General features: G+C 34.9%; 1 protein-coding gene across 4 annotated transcripts in view; it reads right to left on the bottom strand.

Annotated features, from left to right (window-relative positions):
• ROBO1 (roundabout guidance receptor 1) overlaps window positions 1-18,947 on the bottom strand; it is a 997,335-nt gene that overhangs the window by 525,592 nt on the left and 452,796 nt on the right. For all 4 annotated transcript variants that reach the window (XM_036444218.2, XM_045584064.1, XM_045584063.1 and 1 more), the window contains exon 2: window positions 5,558-5,641. In XM_036444218.2, coding sequence (XP_036300111.1) covers window positions 5,558-5,641 — 84 coding nt within the window. The remainder of the gene's footprint in view (window positions 1-5,557; window positions 5,642-18,947) is intronic.

The raw sequence follows: 18,947 nt of genomic DNA, 5'->3' as shown, positions 1-18,947 counted from the left end.
CAAAAAAGTCAAGAGCTATATGATTTTACTCTTATGAGGGATATAAAACTGAAATCAACAAATAAATGAAGAAAAGAAACAAACAACAATTTGTAGACACAGACAACAGTATGGAGATTAAGAAAGAGAAGGGGGTGGGGAGATATTAAGTGGTAAAGGAGGTCAAATATATAGTGAGGGAAGAATATTTGACTTTGGATAGTGGGCACAAATTGCAATATACAGATCATGTATTATATAATTGTACACTTGCAACCTTTATAATTTTACTAAACAGTGCCACCCAAATAAATTTAATTTAAAATTTTCTATAATGGAATAATGGAAATAAATAATTTTGCAATCTGAAAGTTCTCATCTAGTACCCAGCATAATGAAGGAAAACAAACAATAAGAAAAGATAGATAATCCACTACAAAGTACATTATCATAGTAATTCTTTGTTTGTGATATTTTAAAAGTTATATTAAGAAGTGCTTTGTGGAGAGTAGGCTTCTCTTAACAAGAAAATAAAGTGGGAAAAAGGAAATAATGAGATCTAGGAAATAGGAGATCTAAAGTAAATAGGTGGATAAAAAACAAAAAAGGCCCACATATAGAGAGAAACAATTCAGTTTGGGACAAAAAACATGGAGAGTTTTAAGAGAGAGATATCTGTAATATTAGATACAATTAAGTATTTAGGAGGTTAAAGTGAAATTAACTCTAAAAAATAAATACTCTGAACAAAGAAGGAAATGTTATTATAGCATATTGCTTGGTCCTGCAGTAGACTTAGCTAGAAAGCTTAGTCATACCAATATAAACCTTGCCTGTTGATTTAACTAAGAATGTGATGGTGAAAGAATGGGAAAAATATTTACTATATGGTGTTTAAAACTGACAAATCAATAACTATTTGTAGATGCATTTGATTGAAAAAATACAAAAGAAATTACTAGAAGAAGAATCTAGAAGAGTAAGAAAAAAAGGTTGTTTAAGGGAAAACATTCAAGAATGGGGATGTGAAGTAGGCACCTTCTTTACTCTGTTGAAAGCTTTTGGCATATTTGATTTAAAGTATATGTGCATTAGTCATTGTGATAACAATGAATCTTGGATAAGAATGAGCAGAAACCGAAAATATTGGTGACCAGAAGTAGGCTGTTGTATAGAAGGAGTATGGCTAGCTTACTTAATTTTTAACCACACGTTCAAATGTAGCTCATAGCTACAATCCCATTTAAATTAAAAACTCTGTAAAGTTAGAAAAAGTTGCACTATTTCTCTTCTATGATGTTGAAACAGATATCAGGCACTGCCATTATTAACAACAGCACCTCCTGAGTGTTTTTTTTAATTTATTTTTTTAAATGAGGATTAAAAGAGTTACTGGATGTAAGGTATTTAGAAAACTTCATTACATTCATAAAGTAATTAACAAATACTAGTATTAGTATCAATACATAATTAAAAATGGGCTTTCTTTATTTTAATTGTAAAGCTATTCAATTAACAATATAGTGACAGAAGAATCAATGTCACCATCAATTAACAGTTACCTGTTGAGATTTCAAAACATGAGGCAAATTTCAGTTTGGGGGTTGTTATCTATGTGCCTATCGGCAAACAAACTATTTTATTCAGAATATTTATGAGTGCATATATTTTGTTTCCTTCTAAACAAAATTATATTCAAACTATTTAGAGGTAGTATTGATTTTTAAAAAAACTCCACAATTCCTGTTTAAAATTATTCTGAAATCTCTAGACTAGAATTTTACTTGAATTCACACTGATGTCACTGATAGTTGTTTGGTGTTGAAGTGTTTAAGACTCCATTTAGCTATTCTTCCTATATGCTATTGCAAATATAAGATACGAATCCTTAAGACAGAACAGTAAAGTTGAGACATATTTTCTTATAGAAATGGGAACAACGGATATATTTTAGATATTACAAATCAAATTTACAGGCTTTTCTGGTGCTCAGAAAATGAAATAAAGTTAATTTATTTTCTAATTAATAATTGATGTTCTCTAAAGAAAGACTTAAAATGTTATTAAGTTGTTATTAGCTCCCATTTATTTCCTGAATTTTTATGTATTAACAAACATCTCTTTAAATTTCGTGTCACTATCTAAAGCTCAGCATGGATTGCATATGTATTTTAGACATTTTATATATTCTTAGACATATGGCTTAATTTGTTCATATTTTTAAAACACCATATGCACTTTTAGAAGTCAATAGATAAATACCATTTTCAGAAACTCCTTTATAAAACATTGATTATTACATATTTGACCTCTTTGGGATGTGTGTCTGACCCCACTAAGTGCTGATTTAAAACCTCATCATGCTTGTTCTTGCAACAAAGACTATGTAGTGTGAACTGTTAAATAATTCCCAATATTTATGACATGCTTGGTTAAACAGGAAATGGGTTACTTTCCTGTAAATAATGCACAAGTCAACTTTAATAACACATCACAGTGCCACCTTGGAAATTGCTCATTGATTAGGAGATCAAAATGATTTCAAATTTTACATGGCTTTATAGTATTGTAGCTGGAGATGGTAAGAAGAAAAGCAATCACTATAGGCTTCTATCCTGAAGTCTATAATACGCTTCCCACTGCCCCCTCCACCCCCCCACTCCCCCGGCCTCTCAATTAAATCCTTTAAACAATTAAGATAAGTAGGGTATATGCTTAAAGAAGCAAGTGTTATCAATAAGAGTTGATCATTTGTTGAATAGACCTTTAATAAAAAGTAAATTCAAGTATATGATATGAGATCCATGAATACTAGTTTGATGTGTCAATTTGAGAGTGACGGTTCCAAAAGTGGTTGTGTAGTAGAGCAGATGCTATAGTGACAAATTAACTTGCAATGACAATTCTACTCTTTGGAGTGATCAAAAAAAGAATTGGAGATGTGTGAATGTGAATTTTAGTGCAATAGTGATCTTCTTTTGGAGTTTTCATGTTCCTCAAAATATATTTTCCATAATTGTAGGTTCCTCTGGGAAGTTTACTAATTTATATATGAATATAAGAGGAAAGAAAAAAAAAGTCTCAAAAATAAGCTCGATTAAATGAAGCAACATGTACTAAAAAAAAAAAAATTCAGAATCTACAATTTGCAGTTATTTTGAGATGGTACATAAAACATGTAGACCTCACCAACAATACATGATCTATTTACTTTTCTACCTTTCATAGAAATTAATCTTGCAACTACCTCATATTAATGATTTATTTGGCAGCTGCTTTGTATATTCTCTAAGGTGCTTTATATTTATATTTTATTTCTAACTATGTTCCTGCTGTTATATCCAGAGGTACTAAACTCTAGACAAATCTAATGATAGACAATTTACATTAAATATGTAGAAATGTTCCTGAGCTGATAGGCCATCTCACTTCCTTCTAAACCAAATTGCTTCTTATATAATACAATGACTCTATCAACTCAATTACATGTGATCACAGTAAAGGCAATTCTCTCTCACACACACACTTCTACACGTGCACACAAAAGAAAGAAATTTGCTGATAAGTCCAAGTAATACTTTATATGCGTATTTCCACTTCAGAGCTGAATTCTTCCTTTAAAAGTTGTTATCAAGCAGACAAAAAACATTTTCCTATTTAATTGTTTTATTACTTCCAATGGAGTTTTTAATGAGCAAAGAAATAGTCAATGTGCAAATGAAAGAGACAGCATACTTAATTCATAGAGAAGAACAGAGATTCCTGAATATACAAGAATGTACTGAAACAAATAGAATATATTTCCTTAGTTAATAGTTACAGTCTCAGGAACAAAATTGTTCAGAAGATTGTTTTTCAGTCACTTTGCATTAAATGTGCTGTTTTAATCAGTTTCCTTGTAGAATATAAGGATACTTTTATCAGTTTATTATTATATCTTAATTCATCTAATAATATGTTTAGTGGCAGAAGTCTGACTACTAATTAACCTGAAGGAGAAAAAGAAATATGAATGAAAAATTCAAAAGTTGGTACATTTAATCCTAAATGCAGTTTTTTTTTTAAGTTCTCTTAATTCAATGCTCTAACATGATTTATGTGTTGATTACATGTAATTTTCAGGAAATCCATAAAAGACAAAGAGCAAATGCTATTAGTATATCTAAACAATGTAGTTGTTTGGACTGTGTGAGCACAGGGGAATAGGACAGGGATGCACTGGTCAATGAGAAGACCCAGGGGAGAGAATAAGACCCCAGGTTCCTCTTTTCACAAATGTGAACTTTCTTTGTATTCACAGTGGTAAGAAATAACATTTACAACTCTGTTCCTACCAACTCCATCTCACCATCCATGGCTTTGGTTTGTCAATCTTAGTTCTTAGGTTGAAAGATAGGAGGAAAATGAGAACAAAATACCTATATTACTAAAATAAATGGAATAAATATTAAAGTTGCTTATAAAGGTGTTATTAATTTAATTACATATTCCAAATATTTAAAACCCCAAATTATGTAGATGAGGGGCAATATTGTTGAAAATTCTATTTATGAAGACAGTGAGGATACTTCTAAAGTAAAGTACCAATTTATTACTTTATACCAAGATGAAGTGTGTCTATTGAATTATTCTCTGTTTAACACAGAAGAGTTCTCCAGTATCTCTATTTCTAGTTACCCCAACACACACACACACACACACACACACCCTCCACAGCCCACAACCTAGAAAAGTTTGTGGAGAACTGTGCTAATAAGAACTAATAAAAAGAAAATAATAAACAGCTGCTAATACTATAAGACCATCTCACATCATTATCTAATTTAATGGATTATAAGTGATAAATTTATTTTTTGCTTTTATCTGAAGTTTTAGTCAAATTGCCTCTGAGTTAGGTGTGTAAGATGCAATTATACTTATAACTATACTTACAAATTCTATATGAAACATTTACATATATGAGGGTCATCATTTTTACACATTCATAATATCAATCATTTCTGACAATTCAATTAGTTAATTTGTTATTTTTATATTGGTATAAGCATGCATCAATTTAAGGAGTTTGTGGATGAGGTAACAATAAGCCATGTAAACACAATCCTGAAGTAGAAGCTGATACTTAGGATTTGCATCACACTTGTTAAGAGATTTCTGCTGTTTATAAGACTATAAGACCCCAAAAATACAGATTATTTAACAACCCAATTACTTGCAGGTAGTCTTTTGTTTCTTTTGGTGGCAATTTATTCAAATATTAAATCTCCAAGAAAATATTATCCTTCCAAACATATTAGCAATATCAAAGTTTCAGGCTAACAATCATTCATTAATATCAAAAGTAGACAACAAGGATGCATGCAGTTTTCATGTCAAACTTCTTTCCCCCCAAAAAATATTTACTTTGGCAAAATGACCTCCCAGCTAAAGAATGAAGTCCAGGAAATGAGGACAAGTTGGAGGGCTGTTGGCTGGAAGCGGGGTTATGCGATCATTTTACACAGGTGGTTGGTGATGGATGAAGGTGGAGGAGTTTCAGGAGGAATGGCAGTGAGTATTTGGGAAGGAAACACTCTACCTGTGTAGCCCAGCGAATTGTCATCGTTATCAGAGGTGGGGTTTGGCGTCCCGGTGTCGGCGCCCCTCTCTAGGTCCTCAGGGTCTGTCAGAAACAACATCAGAGCTGCTGATGGGGTCACAGTAGTAACAGTGGTTGCCATTTCGATCACAGCATGTCCAGACACAAGTAAATCCACATGTGACAGCAAAACACACAAGGACAGCACACAGCACACTCCCTCAACGCCCCTCCTGCGGCACGCTGAGCGGGGCGAGGGTCTCGGCATCCTGCCTGACAGCTTCTGCTGCTTGATTTCCCTGATTCTGTGCTCTGCCTGCACCTTTGCTGCACTTCAAAGCCGGGCAGGGCTCGGACTGCCCTCTGCGAGGCCTCCGCGCGGACTGAGGGAGCATATGGGAGAGGGAGAGGGCAGGGTGGCTGAATGCGAGCATTGCTAATTTCCCACCTTATTGTTAATCAAAGCTATTGACTGTGATCACTCCCCATCATCGCTTCATCTCTTGCCAATTACAGACTCAAGGGACTGTACCTCATGTGGGTGGAGGGAGGCTGGGGGGAAAAATAGGTTCTTGTCAAATAAGAGGGTGAATGATTAAAATGTCATACTTTTCCTGAGCAACAGTAAAGAGGGTGGAGCAGCATTACCGCTTTCAGCAGGCAGCATTTGTCATCTTAGAGGACTGATACATTCACCGAAAAGCATGCAATAAATAGCAAAACGACTCCTAACTCTGCACATTGCGGCTTGAATATTTAAAAACATTCCACATTGTTGAGATTCAACATTACATTCATCCAGATAAGTATTTTCAGCCATCTATTATGATTTTTCTTGAGTGAAAGAGTTGAATTTTTATGTTTTTCAAATAGCACATTCATTTCCAGAGGCAGACTTTTTGAGCTGAGGCTAAGCATACATAGCAAGACTGGCTCTGTGCCTCCCAGCAGCTGAGCAGCAGGACACAATTGCAGGGAGAAGCACGGCCACATCACTAGTGATGTCACTTATGCTCTGTCACTCTAGGTATCACATCTATCCATGTTCCATAATTATGAGCACAGACTCCACTCCATTGCTGATAAGCAGACAGACACAAATGTGTACCTCCTGGATGGAATACCATGAATCATAGGTCCATCAAGTGGGGGTGTTCTGCAGCCTCTTTGTCACCTAAATAGCACCTACAAGGATTCTCCTCTGAGGGAGGCAGCGAGTGCACACAGGTAATGCCCCTTAAGAAACATCACAAGGGTCATCAGTTTTGTGTTCCTGCCCTTTTACTTTCCCTCCCTTCCTTCCTTCCTTCCTTCCTTCCTTCCTTCCTTCCTTCCCTCCTCCCTCCCTCCCTCCCTTCCTTCCTCCCTCCCTCCCTCCTGCCCTTCCTTCTTTCCTTCTTCCTTCCTTTCCTCCTTCCTTTCTTCCTCCCTCCCTCCCTCCCTCCCTTCCTTCCTTCCTTTCTTCCTCCCTTCCTTCCTCCCTCCTCCCTCCCTCCCTCCCTCCTTCCCTTCCTTCCTTCCTTCCTTCCTTCCTTCCTTCCTTCCTTCCTTCCTTCTTTCCTCCCTCCTTCCTTTCCTCCTTCCTTCCTTCCTTCCTTCCTTCCTTCCTTCCTTCCTTCCTTCCTTCCTTCCTTCTCCTCCCTCCCTCCCCTCCCTCCTCCCTCCTCCCTCCCTCCTTCCTCCCTCCCTCCCTCCTCCCCTTCCTTCCTTCTTTCCTTCCTTCCTTCCTTCCTTCCTCTTCCTCCTTCCTTCCTTCCTTCCTTCTTCCCTCCTTCCCTTCCTCCCTCCCTCCCTCCTTCCTTCCTTCCTTCCTTCTTTCCTTCTTCCTTCCTTCTTCTCCTTCCTCCTTCCTTCCTTCCTTCCCTCCTCCTTCCTCCCTTCCTTCCTTCCTTCCTTCCTTCCTTCCTTCCTTCCTTCTTTCTTCCTCCCATCCCTCCCTCCCCCTCCCTCTCCTTCCTACTTCCTTTCTTTTCCTCCTTCTTCTTCCTTCCTCCTTCTTCCTTCCCTTCCTCCCTTCTTCCTTCCTTCCTTCCTTCCTTCCTTCCTTCCTTCCTTCCTTCCTTCCTTCCTTCCTTCCTTCCTTCCTTTTTCTTAGTAACAAATGTACTACTTCAAATGAAATACTACTTTCAATTTATGAGGAATGATTAATTTAAAGTTGATATGCACATTTTTAACCATTCTTAAAAATACAATAAAAATCCATCCAAATCCGCAACATGTACTACATCAGCTTGTCTACAGACATTGTGATAAGGCATGTGCATTTTTGTTATCAAGCCCTCCCTGAGACTGAGGATATTATCACAAGAGCATGGAAATGAGGAAAAGAAGTTCACAATCATTTGAAAGGAGCTATTTAAGTCTTCTTAAAGTAGATTTTTTCACTTATGTCTAACATCCTAAGTAGTTTCTAAATTTGCTATCTGTTCCCACCCAGCCTCCTTCTGATCCCTTCTTCATCTCAGAAAAGGATAAACTTTGCCTTAATCAGTGAATCTTACCATCCTACAGTGCATTCTATGTACCTTGTACTGCTTTTAATTAGTAATATGCTGGACCTACAGGAAACAAAAGGTCCAATTTTTACTAACTTCACTCATTTTTTCTTCTTCCCTCTCCTTCCTGTCAAAAGATAATTATAACAGGGACAATCACCTGACACATTGCAAGGAAGCTGAAGGACCAAGTCAAAGACAGTCCCAAATACAGTGATGTAAAGTTTTTGTTAAATAGTATTGATTGTGAGAGTCATGGAATGGAGCATATTGTGACAAGAGGTTATTATAATAGGTGCTTACAATGCCTACAGGAGGTGTCCTGTGTTCCACGTGTGTTTGTGGGCTTCCCAGGCCTGAGCCGGAGTGGCTGTAATGGATAAGAGCCACTGTCTCCTGGGGAAGTGCACTGGCACGCGGCACTGAGCTCTGTGTGCCCACGGCCCAGTTAGACTGCGCCTTGCAGGGTCAGGTGCTCTGTTCCTCGTTTGTGCATCTACCACTTCCCAATGGATCTGTAGCATTGCACATGCTCACATAGATCCTATTTCCTGTAAGATAATAAAAGATGCTAACCAAAAATGCAGATCTCTATCTGAAACAATTTGGAAATACAAAAAATTGCATTTGTATTATAGTCAGAAAAAATACTTGATATATATGAATTAAAATGTTATTGTCCTCTCTGTCTCCAGGAAAACATATAAAACATGTCTTGAATCATTAAATCATAAATATTCTGGTTTCTAAACATGTCAGCTGGACTCTCAGAACAACCTTCCATCAGATACACATATTCCTCTGAATTTAGTGGCCATTTGCCTTCGCTGCTTTTTAAGGCACCCAGTGTCAATTGTATAATTGTCCTCTATTTTATGTTAGGTTCTTTTGAAAAGCTGATTCTTAGATTCTAATTGTAATTAGAGTGGCCACACAGAACTAATATCTCACCAATGAAGGCCCTTCCCTCCCAACACTCTTTGAATGCTTATCTTTCTTTCAGAGGGCTCCAGACTTCTTCCTCTTGTTCAACAAGCTCTCTGTAGATTCTTCATTGAGGCTCATGACTTCAACTATTTTTAATAAAGTGGTGCAACTTTTACATTTCTTAAATAGATATTCTACTTACAACCAGATTTTCTCTCCACTGCTTATTAAGTTTCGTGTGGATTTCCAGAAACCTCATACCTTCTCTCACTAAATACTGAATTCATATTTTTCTCCTTCAACCTGTCCCTCTCCTATATCCCCTAAAAGTCAAGAAAATCATTACTGTTACATTTTTAATAGTTTACAATTCACCAAAAGATTAGTGTCTGGGATTAAAACTGCATTCTGGCCTATAAGCTTATTGTTTATAGTGAATTTTGCTTCTTGGTTTTATTTTTAATTTTTGGAGAGGGTTGTATTTCAAGCATAAACCTATAGTATAAAGGATAGTAATATAATATGATAATATGATATATATAGCCATATAATATATATGTCATTTATATATGGCATATAGTGGGCCATCTTCTAATGGCCATTTACAGATTTAATATTATCAACAACAATGACAAAAAAAAATAAAGTTTCATAGTTCCTTTACAATAGAAAGTATGTCTTTCAGAAAAGTTTATCCTTAAATATAATAATTAATGAAAGAGGATGCAACTTTCTTTAATGGTAAATTAAATGGTAAATTTGAAATTTGTTAATGTGTATAATAATAATTTTATTGAGTATTCCCTATGCCAAAATATAGTGGAAATTTTGAATTAGAAGAATTATTATATTGCAATTATTGATAAAATCACTCATTTTGACAAGTATTATCAATGGATATTAGATCTATTAGGTGAAAATTTGTAGGCAACAGCATATTTCACAGTGCTAGCATATCACTCCAGACTTTTTAACTAACTTCGAAGAAGAAAATGTACTTTTATAATAGATAGATCTGGTAGTCACTGCTTGAACTCAATAATCATGCTCAGTATCACCAATAGTGTGAAGACAATTGTGTAATACAGTATACAGTATCATCTATGAAGCATTCATACTAACAATTCTTGCCCTGCATCCAAACAAGTTTTAATACCCAACTTAAAATCTACAGAAAATAAATGTGTGCTTAGGATACATATGCAAAATAATTAAGGGGTGAATTTTCTTTAACTTACTATCAAATGTTCCAAAAAGTATATTGAGAGAAGAACTAAAGCAAATATGCACATTATTGACAATTGCACAATCTATTATATTATGAAAAACACTCAAAAAAGTTTAAAGGATGGTGGATGAAGTCTGAGTGGTCTAAAGGTTTCCTTATAATGTGCAGCTGAAATCTAAGCAGTAATGTTTATTTTCACTGGTAAAGTGACTAAAATAGGTGATATTATTTTTGTAGTATGAAGACTCATATTTCATGCTCCTTCAACTCATATTTCTCTAAATGGCTCATCATATTATGGAGCCAGTGTTGCATTATGGAAAAGTAGAAGCCTAGAAGAAAAAAAGTAGGTTACTTAAATTTGCTTCACTTATTTAATTTTAATTGGTTTGATATTCACAGCTAAAAACATTTGAGTTTTTATCTTTATCCTTCCTTTCTGTCATATTCAGTTATATAAATATATGTTAAAAAGAACTGCCTCTTCATCTGTAATGTGTCAGACTGGTTTCTTTATAGATTTACATTATCACTGTACAGGACTTTGACATTAATTGACATTTTGAAGATGACCATTAATAAAAGATTAGGGGAAGCAAATGAATATAAACTACTATCAATATGAGAATTGTGTTCTACAAATTGGATCAATTCTCATTGATTCTTTCCTACTAATCAAGAGGAAGGCATGGAATGGGTACTTTAAATGGAGTACTGAGAACATTTAATTAGAAACCCAGGCAATGAATTAAAAATTAAGTAGAAAACTATGTTTGTGAAGCTTTCAATTTGTGTCTCAATCTACAAGATCAAATTAGAGTGAAATTCAAACTTCTGCTTTAATCAGGTACAGTTAAAATAATTGTGGAAGTTACATTATCATTTGCCCTATTCTTTCAACTGGGAATAAGGGAAGACATAAGAGTTATGCTATGGAGATGTGGAGAGGAAAAAATAAGAAAAAAATCAGTACATGTTTTAAGATAGTATATACTTTTAAAAACCCAGAGAATGAAATAAAAAAATTCATTTACAATGAGGACTAAAAAACATTTTCAGAAACTGACATTATATAGAATATTGAACACAGTATGTATCAAGTTATAAAATTGTGCTACAAAATGTTAATGAAAGCTATTTTTTAAAAGCAGTAATATGGTTACTGAAAACATTGTGTTACACCCATCTCCAATTTTGTCATTATAAAGAAAATCAAGGTTGCTTTCTTATGTTTCTTTCAAAGATAAAAAAAGTCGGGATTATAATGATCAAACAAACTGAAATAATCTCCATGACAGAATAGGTAATTGTAACTAACCTGAGATGCCAGGATTGCATTAAATGAAAAAATAGATTTCATATAAGGATTTCAAAATATGAAAGTGCTTTTTCTATTTTCTGGTTTAGGCAAAACTGAATGAATCAAATATAAAAAAAAAGCAAAGTAAAAATTATACTGATTATAATCACAACTAATATTTCCATAATGTTTTAGTTTATTTAATATAAATGCACTATTCTGTATGTATATGTTTTTTTCATGTGTGTAGCTCTTATAGTCATCACCATGATCATGATTATGACTCACGTCATCCATGTTCTCATTTTAGAGATGTTGAAACTAAAGCTCTGAGAATTTCTTTGTCCTCTGTCATGACATTTGTAAGTAGTGTTTTTGGAATTTGATTCCAAATGATTTCTGACTTCAAAGCACCTTATCTTTTTACTATACCTCAATGCTTCTCTTTAGTCATCAATCTAATTCTAGGAACTGGATGGAATTTCAATAGTATATAAGCAATGAGACACCAGATAGTGATTATTTTCCAGTCACTGAACAATAAGATTGGATAATTTCACAAATCTATTTCTCAGTTCCATTAAGCATATCACCAGGACTTCTTCACTGTCCTCTTCTATAGATAAGATGAAAATAAAGTACTTGATAAGGTAATTGGTTAAGTTTAAGCAAGAAAAACACAATAACATGTTATTAAAATAGAGGCTTAATATTAAAATAAGGCTTTGCCCACATATTTTTAAGTATATAGACTTGGGAATGGAGTTATTGACTCAATAAAGTCAAGATAATAAGAAATAACAAGATAATAAATTTAGATTGTTTTTCTTGATAATTGCTTTTTTATCATTCTTCACCAATAAAGATTTGCTTTTTCCTATAAGCTTAAGGAGGCCTGAAACAGGGTCATGTTTTACTCATCTTGATATACATAACTTTAACACAGTGCTAAGAACAGAGTAGGTAATCAATATATTTTTTGTTGGCTGATTGGATGAAAGAAACACCGAAGCATACATTTACTGGAATCGAGAGCTCAAGATGAAGATACCTATTCCCAATATATGAATGTTAATTATTTCCTTATTTAGGACTTGGCCATATACTTATCTATTTAAAATAATAATTTATAACCACTCTAAGTCTCATTCAAAACTGCATTTTGGGAGATTGTCATTGTTGATAGAAATAATACCTTTCTCCCTCCCTCACTCCCCATGTAAATATATACATTAGAAACCAGAATCTTATTTAAGTTAAATCAGGTGAGGGTTATACTGTTGCAAGTTTTCCCTCTCGCGTGTTAAAATGAATTATTTAAAAATATTCTTGATGAAAGAAAATATAAAGTGTTAATTCTTAAAACTGAAAGAAGTGGTAATATGAATAAACAAGGGAGGCATTTAAATATTGCCATATAGGTGGACTGAATTTTGTTTCTAAGATCTCATTCTTGTTTGAATAATTTTAGATATAGATATGTAGTAGTAGTTATAAATAAAGGGATATCCTTATTTGAACAAATGAAATTCTTTTTTTTCTGAGAGGGTGTGCTTGAAACTATAGTGATATAATACAAATTTAGAATCATTATTTGGTTTGCAAATGCCACATTCTAATTTTGAATTTGTAAAAATGCTATAATTCTGTGAAAAAAAGAAACAATAACTACATGAAAATTCTCAGTACAATTTTGTTTTAGCTAATTTGGTGTATATCCAGTTACAACAATTTGGTGAAAACTGATTAAACTAGAGGCCTAGTATACAAAATTCATCCATGGATGGGGTCTCTAGGCCTGGCCAGCGATCAGGGCTGATCTATGGGGTGACTGGTGGGGAGATTGCCCCCCCCACCCCCGCAACCTGCAGGCTGAGGGAAGCTCCTGCATTGAGTCTGCTCCCTGGTGGTCAGTGCATATCATGGCAACCAGTAGTTCCACCCTTTGTTCTGCTGTTTGGTTGATTTGCATATTAGGCTTTTATTATATAGGATAATATTATAGAAACCTAACACACATTTAAGCAAAAACATCAAAGACAAAGATATATAAATATAATTGTCCATTCACATAGAACACATTACTGAATGTTAAGAAGGTAAATACATTCATGGATAAGCCTGAGAATTAGATGAATACAAATGTCACAGAACAAGCTTTTGATTCATTTAAACTCAATTTAATTTGACAAAACAAGATAAAGTGCCTTCTATATGGAAATCATTCTATTGATGGAGAAATTGTTATAATTTTAAAACCATTTGTTTCCGGATGTCTTCTAGTAGAAACACTGACAAAGCAGAGCTCTTAAAGCAATTGGGAAAATTATGCTTCATTGTGACAATATGTTTTTTTCTTTGATGTATGAATGTTTGGTTTAAGAAAGTCATGGATCTTTTCATGAAGATAATAAGTGGTGATTATTCCTTTATATAATTAGAAACCAAGCCATTGTCCAGGTGAATTCTGCATTTATTCAAAATGCTCGAATCAAATCCTCAGTAAAATCTGCTGCTATAGATATGTTGGTGGTAGGAATTTAATCTGCAAAGATTTACTTCTTTGAACTTTATTTGTGAAGAATTAATTTCTGACCCACTTTACTAGCATTTTTGATCTTTCTGTTGAGTCTTTTTTGTTTGTTTGTATGTTTGTTTTTCTCCCCACCCACTTTGCCCTGGTATTTAATAGTCTTTCTTTTATTGTGCTTAGCATTTGCTATTGTCCCACTCCTTTCCAGTCAAAGCATAAGGTAACTTTAACACAGGCTAATGAAATGGTGCTTGAAGTTAGTTAACAGGTGGTGGTCCCAGCTGCCCTAGTTGTATGAACATATACATCTGGCATAATAAGGGGCAGAAATGGCAATAGTAATACCTGAATGAATGGAATACTCTTTCCATAACACTAATTGGAAATCAGGAATAAATATGGCCTTTTTTTTTTTTTTATAGAGAAAACAGTTGGTTTTGGGGTATAGTATCATGTTTGAGATTTTGAATAAAAAGACAGAATTCCTTCTTTTAAGTAAGTTGTGCTCTTTCTCAGCATAGAATGTTTAAATTGATGATCACTTCTCCCAACTATGTCCATAAAGCATGTATCCAATCAGTTCTCCTAGTTAATGTTGAATGATATTCAAGAAAGATACACATAATTATTAAATGTAATCAAAATATCAAATAATTCACTTAGCATTTTGGAATTACTACAACTAAGTATATACCATTATTTATTTAAATAAACAATATAGTGTAGTATTTAGGAGCCACTAAACTGGCCAAGTTGCTTTATCTTGTCTGTGTCTCACTTTCTTCATTTATAAAATATGAAATAATGTAATCTATTTAATAGAAGTGTCATAGAAACAAATATTTGTCAAGTCCTTACTTTAGTCCTGGACACCTAATAAGAAGCCAGGAAATGTTAGCTATCATTATAATTAATCCAAATTAGAAATCAATTAAAAAAGGATCATTTAATAATTCTTAATGATAAAATCCCCATGTATTTTCTTCTTGAAATGAGAAATGATATATTCTTCCTCTAAATGCCAATTCAGAGTTTATATAGGGGATAAAATGAATAAGGGACCAGTTAAAATTGAAGAGAAAATTGGATTTTGCAATTTCATTTTTCTCTAGCCATATTTATCATGTCTTTCCATTGTATATTTTCAGGACACATTTTCATAGAATACCCACCAAATGGGTCAGAAACTATTTCCATGTGAACTGCATTTAATACTTATGTCAGACTCCTTGAACTGCAGACTTTAGTTGGCCTGTCTGGTTGCTTTGTGCTGACAAGGATGAATTCACTCAATTTTATTTCTTGTGGGAAAACAACATTTGATATTGAATTTACGGACTTCCTTGCTCTTAAGAAAAAGTTATTTTCCCTTGCCCAGTGCTGTTTCAGCCTCTTCCCCAGATCACTTGGTTATTGCCATCCCCCCCACCCCCACCTCGCCTTTCCCAGCTGCTCTGTGACCAGGCAGCCATCCACCTGCGGCCATTTCGGGCAGCTCTGAGGCTGCATTCACTCAGCTGCTAAAGGGACAAATTTCCTCCATAGTCTCTTCATTGTCTGCTTTTTCTAACCACAGTCACGGTTTTTGTGCTCTTCATCCTAATTGTGCTTTTGATTATTGGGGTCATTTTGTGCCTTCAGCTTTCCCAGAGGTCACAGAGATTAGCTGTGTCCAATCGAGGCCCAGAGAGAGCGGAGGCTTATCCCCATTCATTCACCTCCATTGATTTCCCTTCCGTGTGAGAGTGGCAAGGTGGTTCCTTTCCCCTTTTTGTACTCTCATTTGACATTTTCCTTGCACCTCCATCCCACTTCTCCTTGGAGGAAAGTTGTTTGTAGTGATGGTTGTGGCACTGAAGCAAATCCAGGAAGAAAGCGGGGAAGTACAGAAGTAGGGCCCTGCCGATGGAATTAGTTTTGCACTTGATTTTTCCTCTATTGTTTCAGTGCACTTAGCTCACAGCCATTCAACACTTCCATTTTATAATGTCAAGCTGCAATTTAACAGCAGTCCTTTTCTCAGCTATTCGTCAGAGTGTAATCAATTGCACACACTTAGTGCATATATCATTACATATTTACTATCAACTATAATTATATATACTATAATAACAAATGGACGATGTGTTTGTTTTTTTCTGTTTTACTTTGCTGATTCTGACGGTGTTTTTCATGCACTGCCATTACAGAATTAGAATATTCTGATTTGCATTTGTGGTTTTAATGGGAAATTCTGCCAGCCTTTATTCTCACAAGTATGTTTCACTTACTAATGTTGTTCCAAAAGAGATATTCTTATTGTAAATTAATGGAAATTCTTGAAATCTAAGACAAAAAAGTAGTTCTTTTTAAGTAATGTGCATATGTGTGTGCATGTAAAGGGAGTGTGGGAATCTTGAACAATAAACATCCCAAATAACCCCAAATTCTATAAAGGGCATTAGATTGTTTATAGCATTATTCTTATTCAAGTGGTAGTGGGAACCTTCTATCATGTAAAATATTTTCTAGGCACCAAAGTTCTTAGCTCTTAAGGAAGTCCATTCTTTACCAATGGTCAACAGTTTACAACACGGTAGGAGGCAGTCCTCACTAGATTTTCCTTCTTGTTGAAACTCAAATAACTAGTGGGTTTCTATTTGGTGAAATAACCTGATTGGCTCAGAAGAAAGATGTGAAGAATTGTGATTTGTTCATTAAATCATATTGCCTCATAAGTAGAAATGCTTTTCAGAAACTATATACTGCACATTTACATTCAGATTGGAAGATATTGTACCAATTAATTTCCTACTTCTGCAAACCCTGCTTTATAATTCATAATACATTTATTTGTATGTGAGTAAATATGCTCATTGGTATATTCAGTGGCTTTGCAATATTTCTCTCAACCTTTTCAAGTGTCATTCTTAAAACTTTTCATCAGGCTTTGGAGGGGAGATAGCCTAATTGGCCAGAAAATAAATATAAGACTTGTGTTCAATGATGCAGCTTCTATTTGGATACTTTTGGTCAGCACATGTAATGGGGAATAGGTGGAAAGCTTAATATAGTAACTAATAATCTTTTCATTGGGCTTGTGATCATTTTTTAATAGAAGCCAGATTTTTTAAAGAAACTAATTTTCCTGCAAAATGGGAAAAGGAACTGAAGTATACAGATATGGAATAAAAATATGCCAAATTTTATATAGCCAGAATTATGGGAACTCTGTGTGAATACTTTAGGGAAATATAGAAATAATAAGTAAATAACTCTTGCTGATGGAGAAAAGGAAAATAACTAGAGGAAAAATCTCTGTAATCTGTAACCTGCAACATTTGGCATTTGAAAATGCCCCAAGGCTTCACCATAAACCTTCAACCATAATAAGGGGAGACAGAAATGGCCCTAGGATTAACATTTTATATTTAACAAGTGGATGGCCAGCTTTACATTAGTAGTAAAGTAATGCAAGTAGATCAAACATCTAAGAAGATGTGCCTTAATTCTTATATTTTGTGGGGATAAGATGAATTATTTATCATTAAATTTTATTTTGGGAATGTGTATTTCAATGCTTAAAATAATTATAAATTTATAAATATTACCTAATACTTGATAAACAGTGAACATAAATCTTCCATCTATTATTAATTGCTTACTTACATATAATTTTATATCTCTTCAGGGGATGGGGGGCAACTAGTCTCTTTAACTGTACATAATTCTGACAAAGACAAGTAGGTATAAAACTTTACAGTGAACAAGAAAACATGCAAAATGAAAACTGTGCCAAAGTATTTATACAATGTAGGTAATTGACTGTCTATTATAAAAATGATAACAGTGTATTGTATTTCACAGAGAATAAAGATATTGTCAAACTTTTCATCAATCACATTTGTACTTGTCTATATATATAAAAGCCTAAGTGACCAAACAACTGGTTGACCAGTTGCTATGATGCGCACTGACCACCAGGGGACAGACACTCAACACACAGGCTGTGGCTCCCTTCTGTCTGGCTCCCTCCTGTTTGGATCGGGTCTGCGGGGATCGGGCCGAAACCGGCTATCCAAATCTCCCTAGGGTTCCTGTAGTGTGAGAGGGTGCAGGCCAGGCAGGGGGCCCCTCTGGCGCACCAGGCCTCTAGTGTTGTATATCTTTCTTGCAAAAAGTATTGTACTCAGAAGGCTAGTACTTCATAACAAAAGTCATTGTGAATCTCACTGTAAAAACTTGGAACTCTACTGGCTTTGCTGGTAGAATTTGAGAAACTTAGAGGCTTTAAATTTATATTCATTAGCTATTTAAGTTAAGGTATTTATTTTGAGATACTTTTTTATTTTCACCTGCCATTTTAAGGAATAATGTAGGAATATCATTGTATTATACCTTTCACCTATATTCCCCTTGTGGTAATACCATTGTAATAACCTGGTTATTATTTAATAGGAAAGGAGTGAAAGGGGAGACCAAAAGATATAGACATGCCATTTACACAACTTTGCCAAAAAGCTACTTTTACCAGTTTCAAATCTATTACCTGCTTATTGATGGGTGAAGGGAATAGGGGAAGGCAGTTAAGACACAAGCCCAGTAAAGTCTGGGTGACTTGAGAGACTAATTGCCTGTCAATCACACCTGTAAAGGAGTCAGTAGCCAGGATGGGCACGGCCACTGCAAGCTCAAGAGAAATCTAAATACATAAACTTCTAGACAAAGGAGCCACTTTCTTCTTGGGCCTTTGGGACTCCTGCTGCAGGGGGCAGCTCTCCATGTGCGCACATGGCCATGATGGACCCCACTCGTGGACTGATGGACTGTAGTCTGGCCTGAATGCTGAACTACACTCGCTTGCAATGGACAGAAACTCTGGACGCTGGCCCTCTTTCTGGCTCTGCTGAACTCCCAGCGGCCCC

Source organism: Pipistrellus kuhlii, unplaced genomic scaffold (genome assembly GCF_014108245.1).
Source record: "Pipistrellus kuhlii isolate mPipKuh1 unplaced genomic scaffold, mPipKuh1.p scaffold_m20_p_2, whole genome shotgun sequence".
In the NCBI taxonomy this organism is placed as follows: Eukaryota; Metazoa; Chordata; class Mammalia; order Chiroptera; family Vespertilionidae; genus Pipistrellus; species Pipistrellus kuhlii.
Note: the sequence above shows the minus strand (reverse complement) of the source record. Positions and strands in the feature narration are given on the sequence as shown.